This window comes from Stegostoma tigrinum, chromosome 16 (assembly GCF_030684315.1).
Source record: "Stegostoma tigrinum isolate sSteTig4 chromosome 16, sSteTig4.hap1, whole genome shotgun sequence".
Taxonomy (NCBI): Eukaryota; Metazoa; Chordata; class Chondrichthyes; order Orectolobiformes; family Stegostomatidae; genus Stegostoma; species Stegostoma tigrinum.
This window is the reverse complement of record NC_081369.1, coordinates 24002422-24028443: the sequence shown is the minus strand read 5'-3', so window position 1 is coordinate 24028443 and position 26022 is coordinate 24002422. Positions and strand designations below refer to the sequence as shown.

The following is a 26022-nucleotide window of genomic DNA, read 5'->3' as shown; positions in this document are numbered from 1 at the left end:
CCTCTGAATCATAGAATCCCTCACAGTGCAGAAAGAGACCATTTGACCCATTGAGTCCACCTATCCTCTGAAGAACAACCCATCCAGAACCAACTCACCCCTCTGTCCCTTTAATGAAACATTTACCATGGCTAATCCGTCTAGCCTGCACATCCCTGGACATAATGCGGCAATTTGACATAGCCAATCAACCTAACTTCACATTTTTGGACGGAGAGGAAACTGGACCACTTGGAGGAAACCCATGTGGACGCAGGGAAAATGTACAAGTTCAACACAGTCACCCAAGGCTGGAATTGAACATGGGTCCCTAGCATTCTACGGCAGTTATGCGAACTATTGAGCCAATGTGTCACATTGTGGAAGAAAAGAAACCTTTTGCGCTGAAATTACCAATTTACATAAAGACATTGAGACCATACAACTGGGTTAGGGTTGAGCAATTTGCGTCTCCTACTTAATTAACACTTGCATGATAAATGCACATTTTATTAAGCGAAACCTACCTGCAATGATTCCACTTGGAACAACAATGGAGCCACAAAATTAATGGGAGATACAAAATTAACCTGCGGCACGGTGGCTCAGTGGTTAGCAGTGCAGCCTCACTGCGCCAGGGCCCCAAGCTCGAATCCAGCCTGGGGTAACTGTCTGTGCGGAGTTTGCACGTTCTCCCCGTGTCTGCATGGGTTTCCTCCGGGTGTTCCGGTTTCCTCCCACGGTCCAAAGATGTGCAGGCTAGGTGGATCGGCCATGCTAAATTGCTTGTAGTGTTCAGGGGTGTGTGGGTTATAGGGAGGGTGGGTCTGGGTGGGATGCTGTGAGGGTCAGTGTGGGCTGGTTGGGCCAAAGGGCCTGTTTCCACGCTATAGGGAATCTAATCTAATAACCTACTTCAGTTGCCATTTTTGAACAACCGCGCAGAGAAAAGGAAAAACTAATTTATAACAAATAAAGGTGGAAGGATGTCTATGGGGGTGGCAGGGAGGCTACATTGTTGCTTACAGAGCAGCTTTATAAAATAAACTACAGAAATATCTTTTTTTGCATCATGAAGGTTAGAAGTGCTAAGATATCCATGCTTAACCTTAATGTTTTCGTTGAAGAGGACAGAAAATATTATGAAAATGTAAAAGCCTCGTCCTTGGAGGAATTCAAAGTGGTTTCTAGGCATTTAAAGTTGGAGTTCCTCTTGAAAGCTAGAAATATAGAAATTGCAAAACAGGTGATGAAGAGACAGTATGTTCCTGTTAGGGTGAAGGGCAAGGCTAGTAGGTGTAGGGAATGCTGGATGACTAGAGAAATTGAGGTTTTGGTTAAGGATAAAAAGGAAGCATGTGTCAGGTACAGAAAGCAGAAATCGATTCCCTAGAAAAGTATAAAGGCAGTACGAGTATACTTAAGGTAGAAATCAGGAGGGCAAAAAGGGAACATGAAATAGCTTTGACAAGTAAAGTTAAGGACAAAAGGATAACCAGGGGGAGAATAGGGCCCCTTAAGGATCAGCAAGGCCATCCATGTGTGGGATTGCAGGAGTTGGGGGAGATACTAGTCGAGCATTTTGCATCAGACTTTGCTATGGAGAAGGACATTGAAGATAGAGAACGTGAGGCAATAAATAGCGACTCCTTGAAAAATGCCCATACTAAAGAGGAGGAGGTGCTAGACATATTAAAATGCACAAAGGTGGATAAATCCCCGGGACCTGATCAGGGGCACTCTAGAACTGTGTAGAAGGCTAGGGAAGTGATTGCTGGGCCCCTTGCTGAGATATTTGTATCATAGATAGCTGTAGGCGAAGTGCCGGAAGACAGCAGGTTAGCTAATATTGTGGCACTATTTTAAAAAACGTGGTAAGGAAAAGCCAGAGAACTGTATACTGGTGAGCCTCACGTCGGTGGTGGGCAAGTTGTTGGAGGGAATCCTGACAGGAGGATTTACATGAATTTGGAAAGGTAAGGACTGACTAAGGATAGTCAACATGGCTTTGTATGTAGGAAATTGTGCCTCAAGAATTTGATTGAATTCTTTGAAGAAATAATAAAGAGGATTGATGAGGGCAGAGTGGTGGACATGATAAGGCGTTAGACAAAGTTTCTCATGTTAAATTGGTTAGCAAGGTTAGATCACATGGAATAGAGGGAGAACTAGTCATTTGGAGACAGAACTGGCTTTAACGCAGAATGCAGAGGGTGGTAGTGGAGGGTTGCTTTTCAGACTGGAGGCCTGTGCCCAGTGGTGTGCCACAAGGATTGGTGCTGGGTTCACTGCTAATTGTTATTTATATAAATGATTTGGATGTGAACAAAGGAGATATGGTTAGTAAGTTTGTAAATGACATCAAAATTAGGGGTGCATGGACAGCGAAGAAGGTTACATCAGAGTACAACAGAATATTGAACAGATGGACCAATGGGCTGTGAAGTGGCAGATGGAGTTTAACTTAGGTAAATGAGTTTCTGCATTTTGGAAAGGCAAGTCAGGGCAAGACCTATGCACTTAATGGTAAGGTCCAGGGGAGTGTTTTTGAACAAAGAGGCCTTGGAGTGCAGGTTCATAGTTCCTTGAAAGTTGAGTTACTGGTAGATAAGATAGTGAAGAAGGCGTTTGATATGCTTGCCTTTACTGGTCATTGGTTTGGCCACTATTGAAATACTGCATGCAGTTTTGGTCTCCCTGCTATAGAAAGGATGTTGTGAAACTTGAAAGGGTTCAGAAAAGATATACAACACTGTTACCAGCTTTGGATGGTTTGAGATGTAGGGAAAGGCTGAATGGACTGGAGATATTTTCTTTGGAGCATAGGAAGCTGAGGAGTAACTTTATAGAGGTTTATAAAATCATGAGGCACGTGGAAAATTTAAATAGACAAGGTCTTTCCCCTGGGATTGAGGAGTCCAAAACTAACGGGCAGATGTTTAAGGTGAGAGGGGAGAGATTTAAAAGGGACTTAAGGGGCAACTTTTTCATGCAGAGGGTGGAGCATGTATGGAATGAGCTGCCAGAGAACTGGTGGATGCTGGTACAATTACAACATTTAAAAGCCATCTAGATAGGTATATGGGAATAGGAAGGGTTTGGAGGGACATGTGCCAAATGCACGTATGGACTAGATTTATTTAGGATATCTGGTTGGCATGGATGAGTTGGACCGAAGGGCCTGTTTCTGTGCTGTATATCTCTCTGACTCTCAGTGTCTAGAGGTCGAATCTGAGCACAGTGAAATAGATACATAAAAATTGGAACAAGTAAGATTAGAGCTTGAATTCTTAAATGCAAAATGGAGGGGGTGGGGAAAGAGAGAAAGGCAGAATGAGAATAGAGAGAAGAAGAATTCCAGGAAAGGGATAATTCAGGGAAAAGGGAGTCTAAATTGAGACAGCTCAAGATGGGAAGAGACTATATCTGTGGTGAAGGAACCACATCTAATTTGGAATTAAGACCTGAAGAATTCAGGTTTATCCGTTTAATTCTTGAATTTGGTAAGGAAGACATAGACACCTTCTTTATCTGTTTTGAAAAGTTAGTACTGCAATTATCATCCAACAATGGATGCTGCTATTACAGAACAGGCTGACAAGGAAAGCTCATGGAAATTGCTCCCTTTTTACTGAGGAGAGGGATACTGACTGACTATGAGGCATTAAATGAGCTTATTTAAAGTGCATGGCAGATGGTACCAGAGACATTTTGTCAAACCTCCATACTTCTAAAGGAATGGCCTGATCAGACACAAATAGAATTTGCTTCAGCAACTTGGTTTTTAACCAGTGAGTACAGGCATTTGAAATTGTAGCTGCCCATAAACATCTTAAATAAAATAATTTTCTTTGGTTCAAAACCTTAAAACCATTTCCAATCTGGATGCATATCGATGAACATTGGGTAGCATTGGCCCAGACAGGTGACCATTTTGTCTGAGGATCCTTAGTGAATTTCTGCAGTGCATCTTGTAGATGGCACACTCTGTGCTACTGAGTATCAGTGGTGGAGGGAATGAGTATTTGTGCATGTGGTACCAGTCAAGCAGGCTGCTTTATCACAGATTATTTCAAGTTTTTCGAGTCTTTTTGGAGCTGCACTCATCTGGAGAAGTGGGAGAATTCGTTCACACTCTTGTCTTGCCTTGTAAGATGATGAACTGGCTTTGAGATGTCAGGAAAAGAATTACTACTACAGGATTCCAAGCCTAAGACCAACTCTTATATCAGCTAATTATATGACTAATCCAGTTCAATCTTTGATCAATGGTTACCCACAGGATGTTGATAGTGGGGGATTCAGCAATGGCATTGCTTTGAATGTCAAGAGATGGTGGTTAGATTTTCTCTCATAGATTGTAATTGCCTGGCATTTGTGTACCACTTTTCAGCCCAAGCTGGTTACTGGACCTGAACCTTTCACTCTGCTTTTTCTACAAAAATGTGGTTAGGCATGCTGAATTTCTCCAGTAATTCCTCTTTTTATTTCAGATTTCCAGCATCCGTAGTTTTTTTTTGTTTTATGTATTTTGTCCAGACCTCGCTTAGTTGACCGAGAACTGCTTCACCATCTGAAGAATTATGAATGGTGAAGATTGTAGAATCATCAGTGAACATACACTTATGATGGAGGGAAGATCATTGATGAAACAGCTGAAGATTATTCGGTACTCAGACACTACCTTGAGGACTGCCTGCAGAGATGCACTGGAGCTGAAATCACTGACTACCAACAGCCATGACCATCTTCCTTTATGCCAAGTATGACTCCAACCAGCAGAGTGTTCACCTGATTTCCACTGACTCCAGCTTGCCAGGACTCCTTCATGTCACACTCGGTCATATGTAGCCTCGATGTCAAAGGAAACCACTGTCACCTCACTTCTGGATATCAGCTCATTTGTCCATGTTTGAACAGAGGATCTAATGAGGTCATGAGCTGAGTTGCCCTGGCAAAATTCAAATTGAGTGTCAGTGAGCAGGTTATTTCTGAGTAGGCGCTGCTTGATAGCCCTTTCCATCGCTTGACTGGCGATTGAGAGTAGACTGATAGTATTGACCATTTTGGATTTGCCCTGCATTTTGTGTATAGGACAGATCCTGGGCAACTTTCCACATTGTTGGGTTGATGCCAGTATCATCGCTGAACTGGAATAACTTGGCTTGAGGTGCACTAGGTTCTGAGCACATGTTTTCAGTTCTATTGACAGAAACTTGTCAAGACCATAGCCTTTGAAGTATTCGGTACCTTCAGCTATTTCTTGACATCATGTGGAGTGACTCAAATTACCTGGAGACTGGCATCTGTGACACTGGAGAAGTCAGGAGGAAGCTGAGATGTATCATCCACTTGGCACTTCTGGCCAAAGATTGTGTTTAGTACTGTGGGATTCACGTGACCAAACCTCCCTGTTTGGGGCCCAGTTAGCATTGAGACAAATGCTTGCATTGCTGATAACTGATTGTGTTTATGGCACAGTTCAGAGTAAATGTGCAATGTCATGAAGACATCTTACAGGATAGCTGTAATGAGAAATTCTATTATGATTTTTTTTGGAGACCACTTTATTTCTGTGATAGATTATTACACAATGATTAGCATTCCAGAACCATCAAGAGGTACATGAAGTATGGTCTGGCTTATTTTTGGCTGCTGAAAATTTTACAGAAGGCCACTGTAAAGTCCAGTCATGATTGTGGTAGTCTAAAGGAAAACAATCAATAAATATGTGCCTACGTATACATTAATAAAGGTTTTTACACTAGCATTATAGATAGTCACTGTCTACTCAGGCCCCTTAATACCAAGCTCCAATACAATTGAAGCAAGACTTCACAACTCCTGTGCTTATATCATATTACAATACTTTCTATAATTCCATTATATTTCCTAATATCTTGCTGCACCTGACTGCTAGCTGTCAGTGACTGATTGACAAAGGGCATCTAAATATATTTGTTCATCTCCACATTCTAACCTCTTGCTAATTAAGAAATATTCTGCACATTTGTTCTTTGTATTAAAGTGGATAAACACGCATTTCTATTCCATCTGCCAAGTTCTTGCCCAATCACGAAACCTGTTCAAATCCTCTTAAAAATATTTTATTGAATCTTCCTTACAACACACTTTCCTGCTTAGCTTTGTATCACTGTAAATTTGGAAATATTGTATTTGATTTTCTACCTCCAAATCATTGATATGTAGTTAACAGCTGGAGCCCAGGTATTGATTCTTGGTATGACCCACGAATCCCAACCTGCTAATATGAGAATGACCCTTTTTTTTGTACAAAAACAATTGCTGGAAAGGCTCAGCAGATGTGGCAGAATCTTGGGAGAGAAATCAGAGTTAACATTTTGAGTTTGGTAACCCTTCTTCAGAACTGATGGCAGCAAGGAAAAAATTAACATTTTTTGTACTGTCTGTTTTCTGTCTGTTAACTAATTCTTACTCCAGACCAGTACGTGGACTGCTATACCGTATGCTTCAATTTTGATAACTAACCCCCATGGGGGAGCTTATCAAAAACCTTATTAAAATCCAAATATAGTACATCCATCAGCTCCCCTTTATCAATTTTGTTAGTAACACACTGAAAAACCTCAACAACATCATTCAATACGTTTTCCATTTGCAAATCCATGCTATCCAGTCAGATCATTTTTATCCAAGTGTCAATTTATCACATCGTTTAAGACACATTCTAGCATTTTCCCTCCTACTGATGTCAGGCTGTCAACTGGGTCACTTTTGTTTTTACCTCTTATGCCTTTTTTAAATAGTGGGCTGAATTTTGCAAGCTTTCTATTTGCTGCAGCTGTTCCAGAATCTATAGAAATTTGGAAGATGATTACCAGTGCATGATCACCTGTGTAGCCACCTCCTTAAACACTCCAGATTATAATTATCAGGTCTCAGAGGTTTAGTAATTTTCAGGTCTATTAATGCATCCAGTACTACCTTGGTAATATTAATTTCTGTTGACTTCTTATTCCTCTTAGTTACTTGGATCTGTAATTCTCAGAAGTTCAGAGGATTCCAGGTTTTACAGAAAGGCAGCTAAAATAGACACAAACAAGTAATAACTGGGTAGAATGTATGCATAAAATATACATTTGCAGGTAATAAATGGAAAGACGTTAAGAGAAAATCCAACCAGGAAAGGTTAGAGGAATTAAAATCTGCTCTAACTCCTAACTAGATATAAAATTGAATTCCACCTGGCCTGCCATGGTCAATTGAAACCCCCCCTCCAAAACATCCCAGTCATGACATGATACTCCTGTCCCCTAGCTTCTCCTACCTCTCTGAACCTCATGGAATCAATAGCCCCCTGGCCTGGTCTGTGTATCTTCCTCCACTATTCCAGAAAACCTCCTGATCTGTGATTCTCCCATCAATCAACTGGACCTGATATGAGACAACTTCCTTGACAAACCAAACCCATCGGAGCTGAAATACCCTGACTTGGCACGGTGACATAAACATGCATATGCATGCATGCACACACACTCACTGACTCTGCCCCATCAACTCCTTCCCAATTTGACCTCAGTTGACTCCGCATGCTACAATAAGTGTTTAACCACTTTGCTGCCACTTCCATACTCTCTAACCTTCCACCCTGCACCTCCACCCACCATTATCCCCCAACCACCAACCAACTTTATGCCACCTATCTGCCACAGTATTCCCCTTTCACCTACATGACTGTCTACCCCTTCATATACCTTACATACTTACATTCTGCCAGTAGCTGGCAAAGTGGATTAAGGACATTGAAATCAGAGAAAACAGCACTTAGTGTTGAAAAGGGTTTCAGCACCAATCCACATAACTTCTGGCTGTGAGAATTCCTGGACTTATCCACACTGCTATGCTGGGAAGTCTCCTGGCCTGAAAGTTCACCCCAAAATATACGTCTAAAAGCGTAGTTTCTAGTTTGATCTGGATGAGAAATAGGATTGCAACCCTGATCTTAAAATTCAGGTCCTGGTCTCTGCTGTGTGCCAAAACTGAGATTACATTGCGTTTAGGAATTGGATTTCATGACCTAGTGGTAGAAGCTATCAGTGCTCCAATATGTCACACTAGCTCTCAAATGTTTTCTCTTTCAACTTAAGGGGAGTTATATTTTTGGCTTATTCTCATAACTTTTGGATATGGTGCAACCAGATTTCTTACCAGTTTATACAGTATAAAAGCAAAAATAACATAAATTGTGACAGTTATTATTTATACAATATGTAATTGCTCCATTGAAAGCGCCACACAACAAATTGCTCACAGCCATAGTGAACACTGGTCATTGCTAAACCACAAATGACACATTTACAAAATTGTAGTTCTTTTTCTATAAAAGAATGTGCAGAACCTAGTTTTATTTTGTCTTTGTCCTGTAAATGGTGCCATATTAATTTCCTCCTCATTTGTTATCCTGAAAATACCAAAGATAATTAAAGTAATCCAGTATTACACGGAAGTTAACTCAAAAGATATGGAATATTGTGCCTCTAGGTGAATAATTTACCTATAAACACGCCTCCTATTAGGTTCAATTTGCTCCAACAAATTTGGCATTTCAGCTATCTGAGGACTTCATTGCTTGCTTTCTTTCAATTTCTTCTAAGAGCATGATCAGTCTCTTATTCAGATTGGAGCAATTCTAATACCTCAAATTTTGCATTAACTTTGTGTTTTTTCATTGAGGACAGCCTACCATGAAGGATTTGACAAGATCCTCATGGAACGTTGAATTACATAGAATCCACAGTGAGTTGGTAGGTTGGATACAAAATTGGCTTAGCTTACATTAGACGTGCAATGTAATCTCAGTTTTGGCACACAGCAGAGACCAGGACCTGAATCTTAAGATCAGGGTTGCAATCCTATTTCTCACCCAGATCAGACGAGAAACTGTGCATTTAGACATACAGAAAGAAAGTAATTGTGGAAGAGTGTTTTTCTGACCAGTGTGTTCCAGAAGGATCAATGCTGAGACCTCTAATGTTTGTAATTTTCAGCCCAGCTCTTCCCCTCCCCCCACTGCATCCCAAAACCAGCCCAACCTGTCTCTGCCTCCCTAACCTGTTCTTCCTCTCACCCATCCCTTCCTCCCACCCCAAGCCGCACCTCCATTTCCTACCTACTAACCTCATCCCACCTCCTTGACCTGTCCATCTTCCCTGGACTGACCTATCCCCTTCCTAACTCCCCACCTATACTCTCCTCTCCACCTATCTTCTTTCCTCTCCATCTTCGGTCTGCCTCCCCCTCTCTCCCTATTTATTCCAGAACCCTCACCCCATCCCCCTCTCTGATGAAGGGTCTAGGCCCGAAACGTCAGCTTTTGTGCTCCTGAGATGCTGCTTGGCCTGCTGTGTTCATCCGGCTTCACATTTATTATCTTGATGAAAATGTATATGGCCTGATTAGTAAGTTTGCAGATGACGTGAAAGTTGATGGAGTTGTGAATAGTGAGGAAGGTTGTCAAAGGATTCAGCAGGATATAGATCAGTTGGATAGTTGGGTGGAGAAATAGCAGATAGAGATTAATCGAAACAATTGTGAGGGAATAGATTTTGGGAGGTCAAGTGCAAGAGGAAAGTATACAGTGAGTGGCAGTACTCTTAGGTCTTGTAGTATATAGATGCATCTTGGGGTGCAAATCCATAATTCTCTGAAAGTGGCAACATGAGTGGATAAGATGATGAAGAAGATGTTCACAAGCTTACTTTCATTGGTTGGGTTTTGAATGTAAAAATTGTTAAGCCATGTTGCAGCGGTATAAAACTTTAGTTTAGCCACATTCGGAATAGGGTGTGCAGTTCTGGTTGTCACACTGTGGGAAGGATGTGGTGGTGTTGGAGAGAATGCAAAAGAGGTTTACCAGGGTGTTGCGTGAATTGCAGTATATTTGCTATAGGGACAGGTTGGACAAAACTTGGATTGTTTTCACTAAAGCATTGGAGGCTGAGGGCAACCTGATAGAAGTATTAAAAATTATGAGAAACATGGATAGAGTGGATAGTTGGAATCTTTTTTCCTGTGTGGAAATGGCAGATACTAGGGAACAGAGGTTTAAAGAGCGAGGGGCAAAGTTTAAAGAAACAAAAAAAGAGATTACTAGGACCCGTGGGCACAGCCTTAAAATTAGAGGGGGTAAATTTAAAACTGAAATGACACGACATTTCTTCAGCCAGAGAGTGGTGGGCTTGTGGAATTCATTGTTGCAGAGTGCGGTGGAGGCCGGGACGTTGGATGCCTTCAAGGCAGAGATCGACAAATTCTTGATCTCAAAAGGAATCAAGGGCTACGGGGAGAGTGCAGGGAAGTGGTGTTGAAATGCCCATCAGGCAGGATTTAAATGGTGGAGTGGACTTGATGGGCCGAATGGCCTTACTTCCACTCCTATGTCTTATGGTCTTACGGAAAAGCTTAGGTCCATGCTCCTTCCTCAACAGCAGATCCAAAATGTTAACTCTAATTTCTCTTTGCAGATGTTGCCAGACCTGCTGAACGTTTCCAGCAATCTCTATTTTTATTTGTGTTTTATGGCATCCGGAGTTCTTTCCATTTTTTAGAAAGTTTAAAGAGATGCACAAGGCACATATTTTACGTTGGGACCTAGATTCTGCTGCCATGGGAGAGGGTAGAAGCAGATATAATAGCAACATTTAAGTGGCATTCAGACAGACACAATCAGTCAGGGAATAGAAGGATATGGATCATGTGGAGGCAGATGGAATTACTTTAGAATGACATCATGGTCATCACAGATATGGTGTGCCAAAGGGCCTATTCCTATGCTGTACTGTTTATGTTCTGTGTTTTCAGACAACACTTCCACGTAGTAGAGGTTTGCTCAGTTTTATTTTGTTTGTTCTTCCTCCAATCAGTCCAACATTTTCACCAGCTTGTACCAGACATCTTATAATTGTTGTATAAGTTTCTTAAAGAGTTAGTGATTGTGCAATGTTGACCTCTGTCCAGTGTGATTATGTCACACAGCTTCTGGGTGGAAAATCAGTTGGAGTCTGGCGCAGTCACCTGATGGAGGCACATATGTCTTCTTTACCTCTTGCTTGTTTTTTTAAATAAACCTCAGTTAATATAATCTGCATGTAGTTAGGGAAACAACAATTCCTCAATGAGAAACTACTGAACAGCCCCTTAGTCCATAGAAAGGAGGACTGGTGAGGGGCACACTAAACCAGCCATAAGCCTCCAGTGTTTTATAGTTAGACATCATACTGTAGTACTCATGGTGTCAGCAGTTTCTACATCGCTGCATAATACCACAATAAATACATGCTTTTGGGATCATGTGGATGATTATCTCAAGTCTAGAAAGCTGTAAATCTTCACAAACCTCGCTAGATCTCTCATGTTAAGGCATTTTCTTGTGCTTTTCCTCTCCCCTTTTTGTTCTTATCGACTTCTACTGAAAGGAGAGGTGGAGCCGAAACTCAAGACAACTGTATTACATGAATCATGGATTGTTTTTAATAGACCTCTTAAAACCTGGCTCTGTATGTTATTTGTGGATAAAACAGTATCATTTTGGAAATGTAAAATTTGTTGTGATTTTGCATGACTAGAATTGGTTTGGCTTCCAGATTTTCTAATATTTGATATTTCTATATTGCCCCTGCATATTTTGTGTAACTAATAATTATCCCAGTTTATGTTGTTTTAGACTTTTTAAGTTACAGTCTTAATTCTTTTGTGAACTGCCACAAAGCTATCTGCCAAGTACAAGTGGATCATCCTTTGAGGTCACATCTACAATCACACTACATGGTTACAAGTTAAATTGCCTCCTTTTGTTTTTGCTAATGGCTACAGGAGTTGTATGTGGGGAAGATGCAAGGGCCCACTAAACTCAATAACTTATTGTTGAAGTGTCACAATAGAAGCACGCTATTTGTGTCTCCATACCACAATTGTTTAGCTTTAGCTTTGTGCATCCAACCACAAACTGGCTTTTTCATTTAACAGTGAGCATTTTTGGGGGAGTTTTGCCCTTTGACCTTTGGTGCTTGCACTGACCCCTGCATATCACATTAGAAATTCTTGCTGTCTTTTGAGTTTTTTTTGCAATCTTTTGAATGGTCTCTAACCCTTTCCTTTGGCTAATAATGTTTCAGTTGTTAGATAATTGTTTATTATTTTACTCACTCTATGCACATTCTAGTCATAGGCCAAATATTGTTGAATACCTAAATATAAATCAAAAGTCATTAAAATACTAATTGTGACACAGTTGTTTTTGCTAGCAAACTTTTTTTCCTTTTTAAGTGACACTTAGCTTCAGCAATATACTTGTGGAATGTACCCTCCATCACAATGACATGCATTTATTTGTGTGCTTTTGTATCCTGATTTTGTCCTGTAATTCAGAATCATTATGGAAGCGTGTAGCAGACGGACTTCTTCAGCATTCATTAAAGACCATGAGTGTTTGCTGTAACTTGTGTTTGGATCTGACGAAAAGAGAAGAGAATTAAATACAAAAGACTGAAATACAACAAAGACTTCCTTTCTGCCTCAGTACTTCTGCAAAAACATATGTTCAGCAGTGCAGGCAACTGTTGGGTTAAGGACACAGTAAGGAAAAGAATACAAAGGACAGTCTCTGCTCCTGAATTCACAATGGTTTGAAGCATATTCACTTGTTCGGACTAGACAGTCAGCTGGTTCCTTTCGCAAGTGTAATTTCTTTCGTTCCTCTTCAAAAGCATTTTTTTGCTAATGTTTTACACTTCATATAATCTGACGTGTATGGAAATCCTACTTCTGCCCTGACATAATTGATGTCATGCAAAAGATGTAGCCTGCTCTGAGGTAAATCACCCATGCTTTTGAGGGAGCCAAGACACTTTTGTAAGTAAGAAGCTGAGTGGGCAAGCATTCCTGGCAGAATGAGGTACAATTCTTATAATTGAGGAGTTGAGCTAACACAGGAAAAATGAATAATTCTAGATTGTTGATATTGTTTCTAGTCCATTCTTAAAGCTACCCATTTTATAACTGATTAAAACATTGAAATAACGACATCATATTTGTGAACCTGAGGAACAAAATATCTGCCCAAACAATGTAAAAGCAGAGAAATGTAAAAGCGAAAACACAGAAACTTAATTTTCAAGCTCATTGAAAATAAGAGCATGGGACTGTACCACCCTGCTTCTCCACCCCACTTCAGGCTTCCAAACTGTACCCAACACTGATGTCTATGTTTCTGTGAGCTAATAGGTTAGCAAATTTGGTGTAAGTGCATACGCCCTGGCAATTGAATGACAAACCTTGACAAGCCACTTTTAAATTTATTACTTAGGGTTTAACAGAATTTAATTTAGTACGACAAATGAAAATTGAAACTTTACCTTTAAATAGGAAAGATTTCAAAATCATTCCTTTTTCAGTAATATCAGTTTTATAATGTCCTCGGTTATAAATGTGTAATATCCATTCATGCCTACTTTAAAATAAAATTATTTGGAAGCACAGTCTTCAAATTATCCAGCTAAGTATTGAAATACTTTAGATTTTTCATCGATGTCTCCTGCCATCCCATACTGATGAAATGTGATTTGGAGATTAAACTTGACCATTCTCTGGAAATATGGCCAGTAAACCATTTAACCTACTTTAAAGTTAAAGTTGTTGAAAATTACTTTAAGATTTGAGACGGTGCTGTTGTTTAAATCATGGTGAAAACGATGATAGAGTTGATATCTGCAATATAAGCTTAAGGGAGTATCAGTTTATTCAGTGAGTGTCTAAGTCAAACAGACTACGACAGTCCCAGCTATAATCTTGAGTCCTTGCTGAGAATTTCCCTAAGATGGGGTGGTATTCGAAGAGCTACCCTGTGGGTGAGCATCTTGTTGATGTATACTGTCAATTCTTCCATTCTAGTAATGTCTATTTGTGTAAGCAATCAGAGCGGGTGACTAACACTCTTGAAAAAGTTATTGAATTGAATTGAAAGTTATGATAACCCCAGAGAACCACAGGTTGCTCCCTTTTAAGGAGAAATGACTGGAGGTGAATTTAACCTGAAGGTCATTATGCCTCAGGCCAGGAATAACATTGAGAAAGCAGGAACTTCATGGTGACCTCAGCCGATACAGGAATTAAACCCTTACTGTTGGTGTAAGGAATTGGTTGCACTTTGGGATGAAGGGAAGAGAAAAATTGGCTGGAGAAAAAGTGAAGTTAACTGCTATAAAGAAGGAATTACGCTTTTCTTGCCAAAGCGTTAAATAAAAACTGCCAACACTTGGCAAGAATCCAGTTCCTCTATGATCCTAGGTGGATTACACAAGAGTCTGTTACTTAAATTCCTGGTCTAACTTGAAAAGGGTCCAATCTTAATTAGATTCATTAAATCAGATGGGTACATTTAATAGAAGCTAAACTCTCTTGAAGAGAGTTCAGTTGCACTCTGACCCAAACTTAAAGCAGACTACTGTGGGGTCTTAACAGCTGCTGGCTACAGGGAGTAGCAGCCTCCTTTGACTCTGTTAACAGCCAGTATATATCTGAGGCTTCTGCATTTTAAGAAATAAAGTAGTGACTGGATGAAAGACTAGAACTAGATTGACACCAACAGTACATCCTTTTATGGGACGAAATGCAAATGATCAGAAGTTCAAGACCTCCTAACAAAAGTGAGGAGGGGAGAGAAACGGAATATATCGAGGCATTGAAGTTGAAATAGGTGAATCGGCAGATCTTTAAACTTTAGACTGAAGTTTAATGTAATATGCTAGGAAACAAATGAGAAAATAATTCTGCTTTACAAATAACAATGAAATTGAATTAATTAAATATTTTATATTCAACATAAAGTTAATGGTCAAAGAAACAAGCTGTTTTATTCAACCCTTCTGATAATTTGGAATCAATGATAGCACCAAGTCAGCTGCAAAAACCCAATTAAAGAAGAACGGTCTAGAACAAAAGCGAAACTATTTCAACTCTTAAAAATTTGCATTATTGTTGCTGCTTTTTTCCTGTAACTTCATAAAGCCTGATACATTCCCAGTAGAGGACCAGAGTAACAATGGTATTTTGTTGAAAAACATTAATATGAAGTATTTATAAAAACGAGTTTAATAATATGGAAGTCTGTGGAATATAGAAAAGAACAGAAAAAAATATTGCTTGGTAGGTGATAGGCTAGTCAGATATTTTCTGCAGCACTGAACAGACCAGACATCAAATCCCATTTCCTGTCCTAAAATAGAAATTATTTCGTCAGTCGTAATTCTTCATTTGCATGAAATATTTAAAGAAAGCTAAACAACTATACATGCCAGTGGTTTTACTACACACACACCAAATCCAAATAGCCAGACCAGGACCAAAAAACTGGACTTGTACACCCAAATGTCAGGGACCAAATGATGTACAGAAGTATGAATTATTTGATGTTTCCTGTGTTCCATACGGCCATTTATGTCTTTAGTAATTAATCACCTACAGAATCAGAGAATGGTCCCAAATGCATTGGTGTCAGTATTGAACTGTAACTGTGCCAGTTGAGATGCAGGGTTTGTAGGCACATAATAGTGGAGCAATGCACTGATGACTCGAAAGCTGAAGGAACTGGCCTTTGTAACAAGCTGTTCCTAGTGCAGTTTTTCTTCCCGAAAGAAGCATTATTTTCTCCTCATGTCAAAAGCAGACAAATTTTTGAGTGCATCTCAGAATTCTTTTTTTCACTGTGTCTAGTTGTAAACAAAGCACATTACTTAAGTGGTTAATATTTAAACCATAACATGCCAACATTGTTATGACATAGCTGAGAGACATTGAGCTTTTCATTACACTATCATTGGAACCAATTCTTAATGGTAAGCCAACTTTAAGACTTCCAAGCAACTGGCTCGAGGACTTTAGTGCCACCCACATCTATTGACTGTTGTCTGTTGTCTGCAGAAAAGAGCAGGAGCAAATATAGAATAGTATTGATAATTTCCACTTTTTAGTTGAATGTTTACTGCAGTAAAAATGTGTTCTTTGATGACATAAATGTAAAATTATCTGAGGCGGCATGTTGATCCAAACAGAAAATGTAATTTAGAGTGATAGTTTTACAACATGGACAAAGGCCCTTCAGCCTATCATATCTGCATCAGTCATCAAGCAGCTATCTGTTCTAATCCCATTTTTCAGGCTCTTGGCTGTAGCCTTGTATGCCACAGCATTTTAATTGTTCATTACATTCTTCTTAAATGCCTTGAAGGTTCTTGCTTCTACCTCCATTTTAGGCAGTGAATTCCAAATACCCACCACACTCTGGATTAAAAAATATTCACAAATCTCTTGCTCCTCATGTTGAAATTGTGTCCTCTGGGTATTGACACCTGTGCTAAGGGAAAAGTTTCATTCCTTACCAATATTACCTATACAAATCATAACTTTGTACCACTCTGTCAGGTCCACCCCAGTCTTCTCTGGTCTAATTTGCTTCCTCAGGACTTATGTGAAGCTTCTGTTTGTAAAATTGAGGTAGTAGTGTTGCCCCAAACTGTGTGGCTGTGTTCTTACTCTTTTACCCTTTCTTTAGAATTGAAATAAATGAGACCAAGCAAGTGCATGAAGTGTGATTAACCTGTTCCCAACGTTTTTGATGCAGGTAGCAAAAAATCCATGCTGTCTGTTCATGTAAATGTTCATAGCATGTAGCCAGTGCAATATAAGTTGCTGAGTATCTACATGCTTGAGGAACAGTGGAATGTTCATAAGAGGTTAGCACCACTTAAAAATTGTTTACACCTTAACGTTCAGAAATCACATGACACCAGGTCATAGTCCAACAGGTTTATTTGAAAACGCAAGCTTTCGGAGCTTCAGCCCTTCTTCAGGTGTCAGTGAGAGAGGAAGTATCAGAAACAGAATTTAGAAGTAAAAGGTCAAAGGTTCACACCATTGAGGATGTACTAAATAAACCTAAGATGCCGTTAAATCTTTAATCAGTTAGAAGGTTTTAATTGATTAATATGTACATGTAAATCCTCAAATTCCCTTCAAGCCATGCTCCTAAGAAAACTAAAGGTTTTATCAGTGTAAAGAAGAAGTGACATTTTAGGTAAGACAATGGATGTGAGGCCTTGTTTAGAATCTGTTTGTGTTTTAGTTTGGAGTCAGACTGGTTTTATTTCAAAAGTTGGAATTTATGAAACACTACATTATCTGACTGTTTATAAATTGTATCCTTTTTGAACAAAGTAAAATGTATCTGCAAATACAAATTCACCCCACAGATTCACGTGTGTGCATGCTGGAGAGAGAGTGAGTGCATGCCGTGTGTGTGTGTGTGTCTGTGTGTGTGTGTGTGTGTGTGCGTGCGTGCGTGCGTGCGTGCGTGCGTGTGTGTGTGTGTGTGTGTGTATTCATACACACTTCTTTAAAGGAAGGTCATGTTCTAGCTGGAGTAGATACAAGAACTGTTTGTAGTAGAAAGTTTGAACAAGAAAGAAAATGAAAAATGACACAATAAGTGATTGCCAAGATTTTCTGGTGTTGCACTAGAGACCTTGGTAAAGGAGGTTCAGATAAAGTGATGCCATCCATTCACAAAGACGCAGCAGATACCGCCACCTCACAGACACACACACAAATCAAATGTCAGTGGAAAGGGATAGATTTGGAAGTCAATATCAGGAGTCTTATCCTGAGGACCTTGATGCAGTCTTGAAAGAAATTGAATGCTTTCACTGAATAGCCAGGTATGTATGTGTGTCTGCAAATAATGTATCTCATCAATTAAAAATGCCATTGCTACACACAGCCACAACTCATATGTCAACAATTTACCAATCATGACTGAAACCTAGCATTTATTTGCATCATGCTACCCTCACACACATAGCACAGTTGCAGGCCGAGCACCCACAACTTACACATTGTTTGCTGTCTGCCACAGCAGCTGCATCCTTTGAACACATTGCATCAGATCCACTGACACTCTTTCCTTTCTTTTGAAAGGGAGTATATAATCAGTGGCAGCTGGAGCAAGCAATACTGCATCTGACATAGAGAAGACATTGTGAGCGGTTGTGGTCAAGGATGTAGCTGATGGTGGCATTGAAACCATTGGAGATGCTTAGACCTAATGCTCCTTTGTGGTGATGTAAGCACATGTTTCTATCTTTTCTCCCTTCTCATCACAATCCTACCCTGTGCCATTTTCCTTTCATATGCCTAAAAGTTGTAATCTGACCGTGCATTGGTGAAGAGATGGTAGAAAAGTAGAAAGATGGTGAACACCATCACTTGCTCTCTCACTCACAGCTACCAGCTGATATCTGATACTGTTTACACTTTAGAGAATTGTTGAGAGATGAGATTTGCAGATGGTCAGTGGCTACAGGTATCACAGGATAATGCAGGTCCCTGTTCACCAGAGCATGCGGATGCTCACAAATTCTGCTGCTGCATGTTTAGATGAGATCATCAATGGGACAACCTCCAAAAAAGGCATATTGTGTTGTTTAAGGCATTAGAGTAGTGACAGACAGCCTGTTGTTACTGTTGAAGAGTATGGTGGCATCTGGTACCAAATTGGCTCACAAAAGTACACAGAACTTAGAGCTCCTTATTTCCAGGGTAAAATGATGGAAAATTCCATTTGTACTCTTGTGATCTTAACATGATACAGCATCTAACGGCTGCTGTCTCAGCTTGTGTTTAAGCACAAGCCAAAGCCACTTAATGTCTTGCTGGAACACTGACCCTTGGAGTTTCATTGGTTCCATGGAGGGTAAGTCTGCTCTCATCTCTCAGAAAGACAACATTTATCCTCTCAAAACTACCATTTCTCTATTGCCCCTGTTATTGCAAGTGAACCAGTTAGATTGCTGACACCCATGCCAAACTGGTGTGTCCATTGCTTTCCCTACAAAGCCACTTGAAGTTTCAATCACTGAAAGTCACCAACTATCAGTCATGTAGCAGTCACTGAGTTAGCACTGCATACAAGCAGCAGGAGATGCAAATGTACATAGCACTAAGGGAATACACAAGTGTAACCAGTGAACCTTTGTATGGAAACCTGCTGATCTGATTTCTAAAGATAATAAAATGTGAGGCTGGATGAACACAGCAGGCCCAGCAGCATCTCAGGAGCACAAAAGCTGACGTTTTGGGCCTAGACCCTGATTTCTAAAGTTGTTTTGTAATGTTTGTTTTGTAGTGGGTGTTATGTCATCATTGTGTCCAAGGAAATGCTGTGATGATTAGTAATGGAAGGAAGTTAAGTGTTGGACTGTTGATGAATGCGAAAAAGGGAATTGTGTGCATAATAAACATTTTCAGATAACATGATTCAGTCTAGCCTGGTGAAAAACAGATATGTTTGTGTAGTCCTCCGTCCTACCAATCCTCATTTGCTCTGTGCATATCTCGTGGTTAGGGTTTTGCCATTCATAATGGCAAGATTGTACAAAATGCAATATACTGTAATGAATCATGTCACATACTATGGTGAATACTGCAGAGCTACACAGCAAGGGTTAAGTTTTGTTTAAGCATCCCAATGGTCTGCTCAATTTGTGCGTCCCATTGCTGTCTTTATGTCAATGCTGGCCACGCATACACAGGTTGAGCAGTGGAGGACATGGATAGAAGTGCCACTCAGTAACCATCTCTCTGTTTTGTAATTATAGCTCAAATGCAAAGGTATAGCTAACCATGTCAGAAAGAAGACAACATAACTGTTGCCAAGATAATAAGATTGATTTCATCTACTTTACTGGGTGTGCTATCACCCCAATGGGACATTAAATATAATCCCATATAGTTATTGTATATCAAAGAATTTAGGACTAGCTTAGTTTGGGAAACACGGTACAACATTGTGGGCCGAAGGGCCTGTATTGTGCTGTACTTTTCTATGTTCTATGTTCTATAAGTACAAAGTGGCAGGGGTGTAGTCCGTGCACCTTTCATCTTTGGAAAACCTGCACCTGGTGAAGATAGGTGTGGCTTTGCCTGCTTATCTTTGGAAAGAGATAAGAGAGCTCAGAAAGAGACAGATCCACATTTCCCTGAAATTGGAACACAAATGGATAAGGTGGTTAAGAAGGCATGCTAGACTTTATCAGTCAGGGCACATACTATAAAATTGGCAAGTCAGTTTGTAGGTATATAGAGCTTTAGTTAAGTCACATTTGGAATGTTCTGTACAGTTTTGGTCAGTACACTACCAAAAGGAATAGATCTAGAACTGTTCACAGTAGAGAGTCACTTTCCGAGAGTACAAATGTCAATGACTAGGGGACATAGGTTTAAGGTAAAAGGAGATATGTTTAAAGGAAATGTGAGAGACAAGTATTTTACACAGAGGGTGGTAAGGGCCTGGAATGTGCTGCCAGTGGAGATGGAGGAGGTGGAGACATTAGTAACATTTAAGAGGCATCTTGACGGTTATATGAATAGGCAGGGAACAGAGGGATACGGCCCACGAAGAGGTTACAGGATGTTAGTTTAGAACATCATGTATTCACATAGTTTTGGTGGGCCGAAGGGCCTGTTCCTGTGCTGTACTAAATACTGCTGTATTTAGTGCTATTGCAAATAAATCCTGTTCCAGCCTGGAAGGAGCCTGGTGCATAACAATTTATGGGCATATTCACTTGCACAGCTGTTGCTGATTCCATCCTCACCGTTTAGTGAATATCTCCTTGATGAACTGGACACATCTAATACACTAACATAACTGAAATTGCTGGAGAAACCCAATAGGTCTGACAGCATCTGTGCAGAGCAAAGAGTTAACATTTTGAGTCCAGTGTGTCCACCTTTTTTGTTTTACTTTATTATTTAACGTACTGTTCTTTGTTGAAGATGGCATAGTAACAATTGCTCCCTGAAGATCCTGGGAAGATAACCGAAGACCTTTTTTCCTTCTTACGGTCCTGCCTTCTTTAGCAGTTTGTGGCTCTCTGCTGGCTCCAATTTACTCTCCCAACAATACAGGCCAGGGGGATAGCAACTAATGCACACATGACCGGCAGCAAATAATATGAGTAGATTCCTTGAATTATAACCATCACCATGTATCACACTACTTCCTCTGCATTTCAGCTCCAAAGTGCAGTACAAATCTCCAAATACTACTACTCAGTCAACTGAAGCTTTTAGAAAGCAGTCACCAACAAATTTGAAAATAGTTTGCCTTTAAAAAGCACTGGTAAATGGGACTGGTGAGGAGCAATCAATGTCCTTCCCACTGCTAATCATATATTCAATTCAAGAGAATAAAACAGAGTTATTGCTGCCTAACCACTGTTACACATATAGACTGACATTATCTGCTATTTCTGGCACACAGCATGCCTGTGCTGACATTATTGACCTTACCAAATGCTGCTATATATGCATTCTACAGGTACCATTTTGGACTTGGAGCGACTCTCATAGTATGGAAAATATAGACACTGTGCCAATGTGTGCTTTTAAATTTGCACACAACTGCGCACAGAAATTCATTTCAAGGGACTGACTTGTTTGTGGCTGACATGGGATAATTCAAGATATTATGTGGTTGTGCAAATTGGAGGGAACATTGCACTGTGCAACTGAATTTTGCACTCAATGAGATTACATTTTGGGCCAAGTGCATACCTGCACTTATTCTTTTGGTAAGGCAGTGTTCACTTATGTCTGTGTTGTATCTGGGACTGAAGAGGTCATCCTGATGCTTGCTTCGTGATTTCAGGAAATAGAGGAAAGAAATTTTCATCAGCCTGTAAACATTTGTGCTGTTCAAGTCTTCTGCCAACAGAAGGATGAGATAAGACCGGCAATCAGTCTGCCCAAACTGTTTGTTTGTTCTCCTGACCTATAGCCTCAGCCACACTGTCAGCTGCAGTCAGAGCAATGCAAGTTTAAAATGTGAAAGCTTCATTCAGCAACAGATGAACAAGGGGCCTCCAGACAATTATCTATCATTAACCTTTATTAAACTAATAAAGAAAAAGACAGACAATTTAGAGAGAAAATTGTTAGCGTGGCTTAAAACAGCAAGCACCAGTAGTAATTGTTGATTCCATTGTTTTAGGTGAGATGTGCAATTGAGAGGTAAAGAATGGTTTTGTTTTTCTGTATCTATCTCTCGTGATAACATCTTTGTTCAGGGTTTCCGAATTACCTGAACCTTTTGACCCTTAACTTTGCTGTGTTGGCCAACTTGCAGCCATTTATTTAAAAATGAAAAGGTTCACCCCGAGTGCACCATCTAAATTGATTTACTGAAAATAAATAAATTATCCATTTTGATCATCATTAACTTCATTTGCTTTATTGATCTGTCTCTAGTAGAAGTGAGTAATAAAGATGGTATTGATTTTTTTTGTTCCTGGCTTTATTTGCCAGTGGATAATTTTATTAATTTTTAGTTTTATTGCTGGCTGTTTTTAATTTTTTTAGACAAAGCTTTTGCTGTCTGAAATCAATAAGGCAGAATGGTCTTTAGAAAGAAAACACCAAGTTGTACGCTGTCTTTTGCCATTTCTTGAAGAGCGCCAGGAACTGAGAAAGAGCTGGATGGCAAGGTAAGGCATCTGTTTAGAGTCATCAGATATTTATAGTAACCACTGATCCTGGTTGTGTATAATTTAACTGCAACAATAGCTTCTTAATGAAAATAATTGACAAAGACAATAAATGCTAAAATTAGTTGACAATTTTATTGACTTTATTTTGTGGGAGGGTCTTTTGCTGTGGGGATTAAAGAAACTGGCTGCAGATGTTGCTGACCCATATGTACATTGGACATTTTAATCAAAAGCAGAAGCCATTTTTGACAAAATTAAGAATAATAATTGACAAAATGCTGAAGTGCATACGTAGCAGGCAGAATATAGGTTTTAAAAGCTAAAGCTGAAGAAAAATGCCTGAAGTGTGGCTTTACTAATTGTCTTGATCCTTTGCTGGAAAGTTTGCCTTGAGGGTGATACATTTATGACCTCTTTTTGTTTGATGTTTTCCTTACCCAGTGACCCATCTTGAACATGTGATGCATGAGAGCAGCACCAAGAGATTGTTACAATACACATTAGTACACCTTATCGAAACTTTGGGTGACTGATTGTTATGATGCTGAGACAATCCCTGTCATTTGAACTAAGCACCAACAATACTGTCAACTGCCCAATGTTGAAGGCAATAAAACATCTACCTTGATCTTTACATGCTGCTGTAACATCAGGCCATTGTATATGTTGTCATTACGTGGAAGACTACGTGCCAAAGGAGGAAATAATGAGCATTTGTGGTTTGCTAAAAATCGGACGGTTGTATTTCCCCAATTTACTTTCGCTGGTGAAGGGAATCAGCTGAATTTGATACGAGTAGCCCTCAACATCCCGCTTCCTGAATGTATTAAGTGACTACATCATGTGGGGTAAAGACCATAAGTTTGTTTGCCAGAACATAGCTTCTGATGGGCAATGTGTTATAGCCGTTCAAGAGGTGCTCAGGCCATTTGAATTGAACATTCTTAACCTTTTTAGAGAAGAGGTCATTACTTGGTCAATAAAATGAGAGGTATTATGGATGGCAAGCAAACATTAAAACTGCCAGCTGTGAGATTTTAGAACGCATTTGCCTGTCTGTTTCTGTGTCTGAACTGCTGTAGACTGGTAAGGTCAGAATACAGTAATGAAAATTATTTGCAGATTACACTGAGGCTTTACCACATTAACGCAATAAACATGCTGAATGCTTATTGAGGCAGGATGCATTGGACTTGATAAATGGACTGTAAAGATGCCCATCTGGCTTCTAGGCTGCCTTTTTAGGGGAGGACAGATTCAGAAAAAAAGGCATGGTGGATGTAGATCTACTGACCCATAATGAATCAAAAGTATAGATTAAGAAGCAAAAGTGCAAGGAAAAGGGGCCAGTCTAGTAGGGGATGAATATATGATGAATGAGAGAGGGAGGTTCACATTGTGATGAATAGGAGGAGATTGATTGTTGGAAGGCAGACCATGCTCAAACTGGGCGCACAGCCTTGAAATGCTGAGAATGAAACTTAGCTCTAAATGAAGATGTTGGACTTTTAGTTGTGCTTGATGTTCAGCTGCCCACAAAGCCCTATGACCTGAGTGCATTTTAAGCTATACTGGATCTCTTTTGTTTGGTGTGACCCTTCATTCTTCCCTACCTCCGTCCTTCACCTGTGTCACTTTTGTCTGTTAGTTTTGAAACAAATCGGGGCTGTGCTGAATAGCTGTGAGCCTCTAAGAAACAATAGAAACTTTGTTTGATTAAATGCTACATTTTAACAGCAACTAGTTATTGTTTGATTCCTCCAGAACATTTTCCTCTCGATGTCTCCCGCTTTTTGAAACCTTATGCCTATTCCTTTTCAAGGATGAATAGGATACATTTTTCTTTTCTTCATCATTCATTGTGATGGGTGTTGTTTTTGTGAAGGACAATGCAAAGGATTTTCAGAACTAAACCATAAGATTATTTTAGAATCCACTGGAGAAAACAAAAACCTGGAGAAATTGCAGACTACAGAAAATGATGAAGGCCTAGGATTCAGAAAACAGGGACTTTATAGTAAAGAATTAGGAGTATTAGCACAGAGGTGAAAAGAGCTTCTGTCTGCTTTGCTAAAATTAATTGTGCAGAGAAGCCTAATGAAAGCAGCTTAGAAAAAGAACAGTTGTTCCTCGTTCATTACTAATGAGATTTTTCATTAAGTTAAATTGCTATTGGCTCACTGAAAGGCAGATTGAGGCTCTAAACCCTGAATGGACAAGTCTAGCTGGCTTACAAAACACCTACGGAGCCACATACAGGTATTTGGAAATAACGGCGGGCTTGTCGACAGATGTTCAGGAGATCGTGTTGGTTAGACTCATATTTCTCTTCCAGGCAACATATACTACGTATGTCAGTCCAGGTGCAAGGTGGCCTTGCCAATAAAATGTCTCCTCCCAGCTCAGAAGCTCGTCCCCACATCAGGGTGCGGAGGGTGGGGGGGCTATAATTAACACTCAGAAGGTTCAAGCTTTACTAGAGTGACGTGTGCTGTAATGATGGTGTTAGCTTCCTTAATTTCCCAGTTTCATCATCAATTATACCATGTGTTTCAGCCAGTTGGTACTACCCTCCCATTGTTAATTATAACCTACAAGACTGTTGCAGTTAATTTTATGGCAAGCATATTGTCTCTTCAAGGCTCCCGAGCAGCTCATAAATTATCTTGAAGGTGAAATGTAACTTGGGGAAATAGTTATGAAAATTCCATCCATCTCGCTTAGGAGGCGCAGCTGCTACTGTCAGCTGCATTGCCACTGCATTGTGAAGGAATTATGGTAGGTCAGGCCTAGGAGGCTGGGCCCAGGCTGTCACCACAGAGGAAGCCTGTCCTGGCCCTGTCAGACAAGCACCTTCTGCCTATCCCCTGTGGCCTTTCCTTTCAAGCAGTAAAAGGCAGGCTGTGCAGGTGTACGGTCCCAGAGCTGTCTCTGTTTGTTATTTAACAGGAACCTTCTTTAGGTAGGCAGGTACGAAGACCTTCTTCTCCATTGCTGTCATGATGAGGACTGCTATTACAGAGATTGAGGTACACAACTTGTTATACAGCATTGTTTCCTCACCCCAACTTCTCCAAATCAAAACAGATGAAGGATCCTGTTTTAAATCTTAAGAACTAAACAATGGCAACATTTTTTTGTGCAGACGTGCTGTTCTCCTCCTGATTTATAATTATCCACACATTTTTAAAAATTTTAATTTCAATTGTTTACTGATCTCTTACTGGGTTGTGATTTTACAGGCATGGTACGTTTGGGTGCTTTAACAGTTTGTGTTTTAGCTAGGCAGCCTCTGTTTTTTGTTTGGTTGGAAAGCTAGCAGACCTCTTTAGGGAAGAGTGTGTGAAACACAGGACATATACATGCAGAAATATTTCAGTAGTCAGAAATTTAAATGTTTAGAATATCTACAGAAAAACCTTTACTCTCTGAATGTTGGAATATTGTCAGTGTTCAAAATCAC

The 26022-nt window shown here is 39.9% G+C and overlaps 1 protein-coding gene across 6 annotated transcripts in view; it reads left to right on the top strand.

Moving 5' to 3' along the window:
- Positions 1 to 26022, top strand: part of fto (FTO alpha-ketoglutarate dependent dioxygenase) — a 422038-nt gene that overhangs the window by 170790 nt on the left and 225226 nt on the right. For 5 of the 6 annotated variants that reach the window (XM_059651657.1, XM_059651658.1, XM_048546996.2 and 2 more), the window contains one exon: positions 22432 to 22556. The exons of the other annotated variant lie outside the window; for it this stretch is intronic. In XM_059651657.1, the coding sequence (XP_059507640.1) occupies positions 22432 to 22556 (125 nt within the window). The remainder of the gene's footprint in view (positions 1 to 22431; positions 22557 to 26022) is intronic. 6 annotated transcript variants of the gene reach the window in all.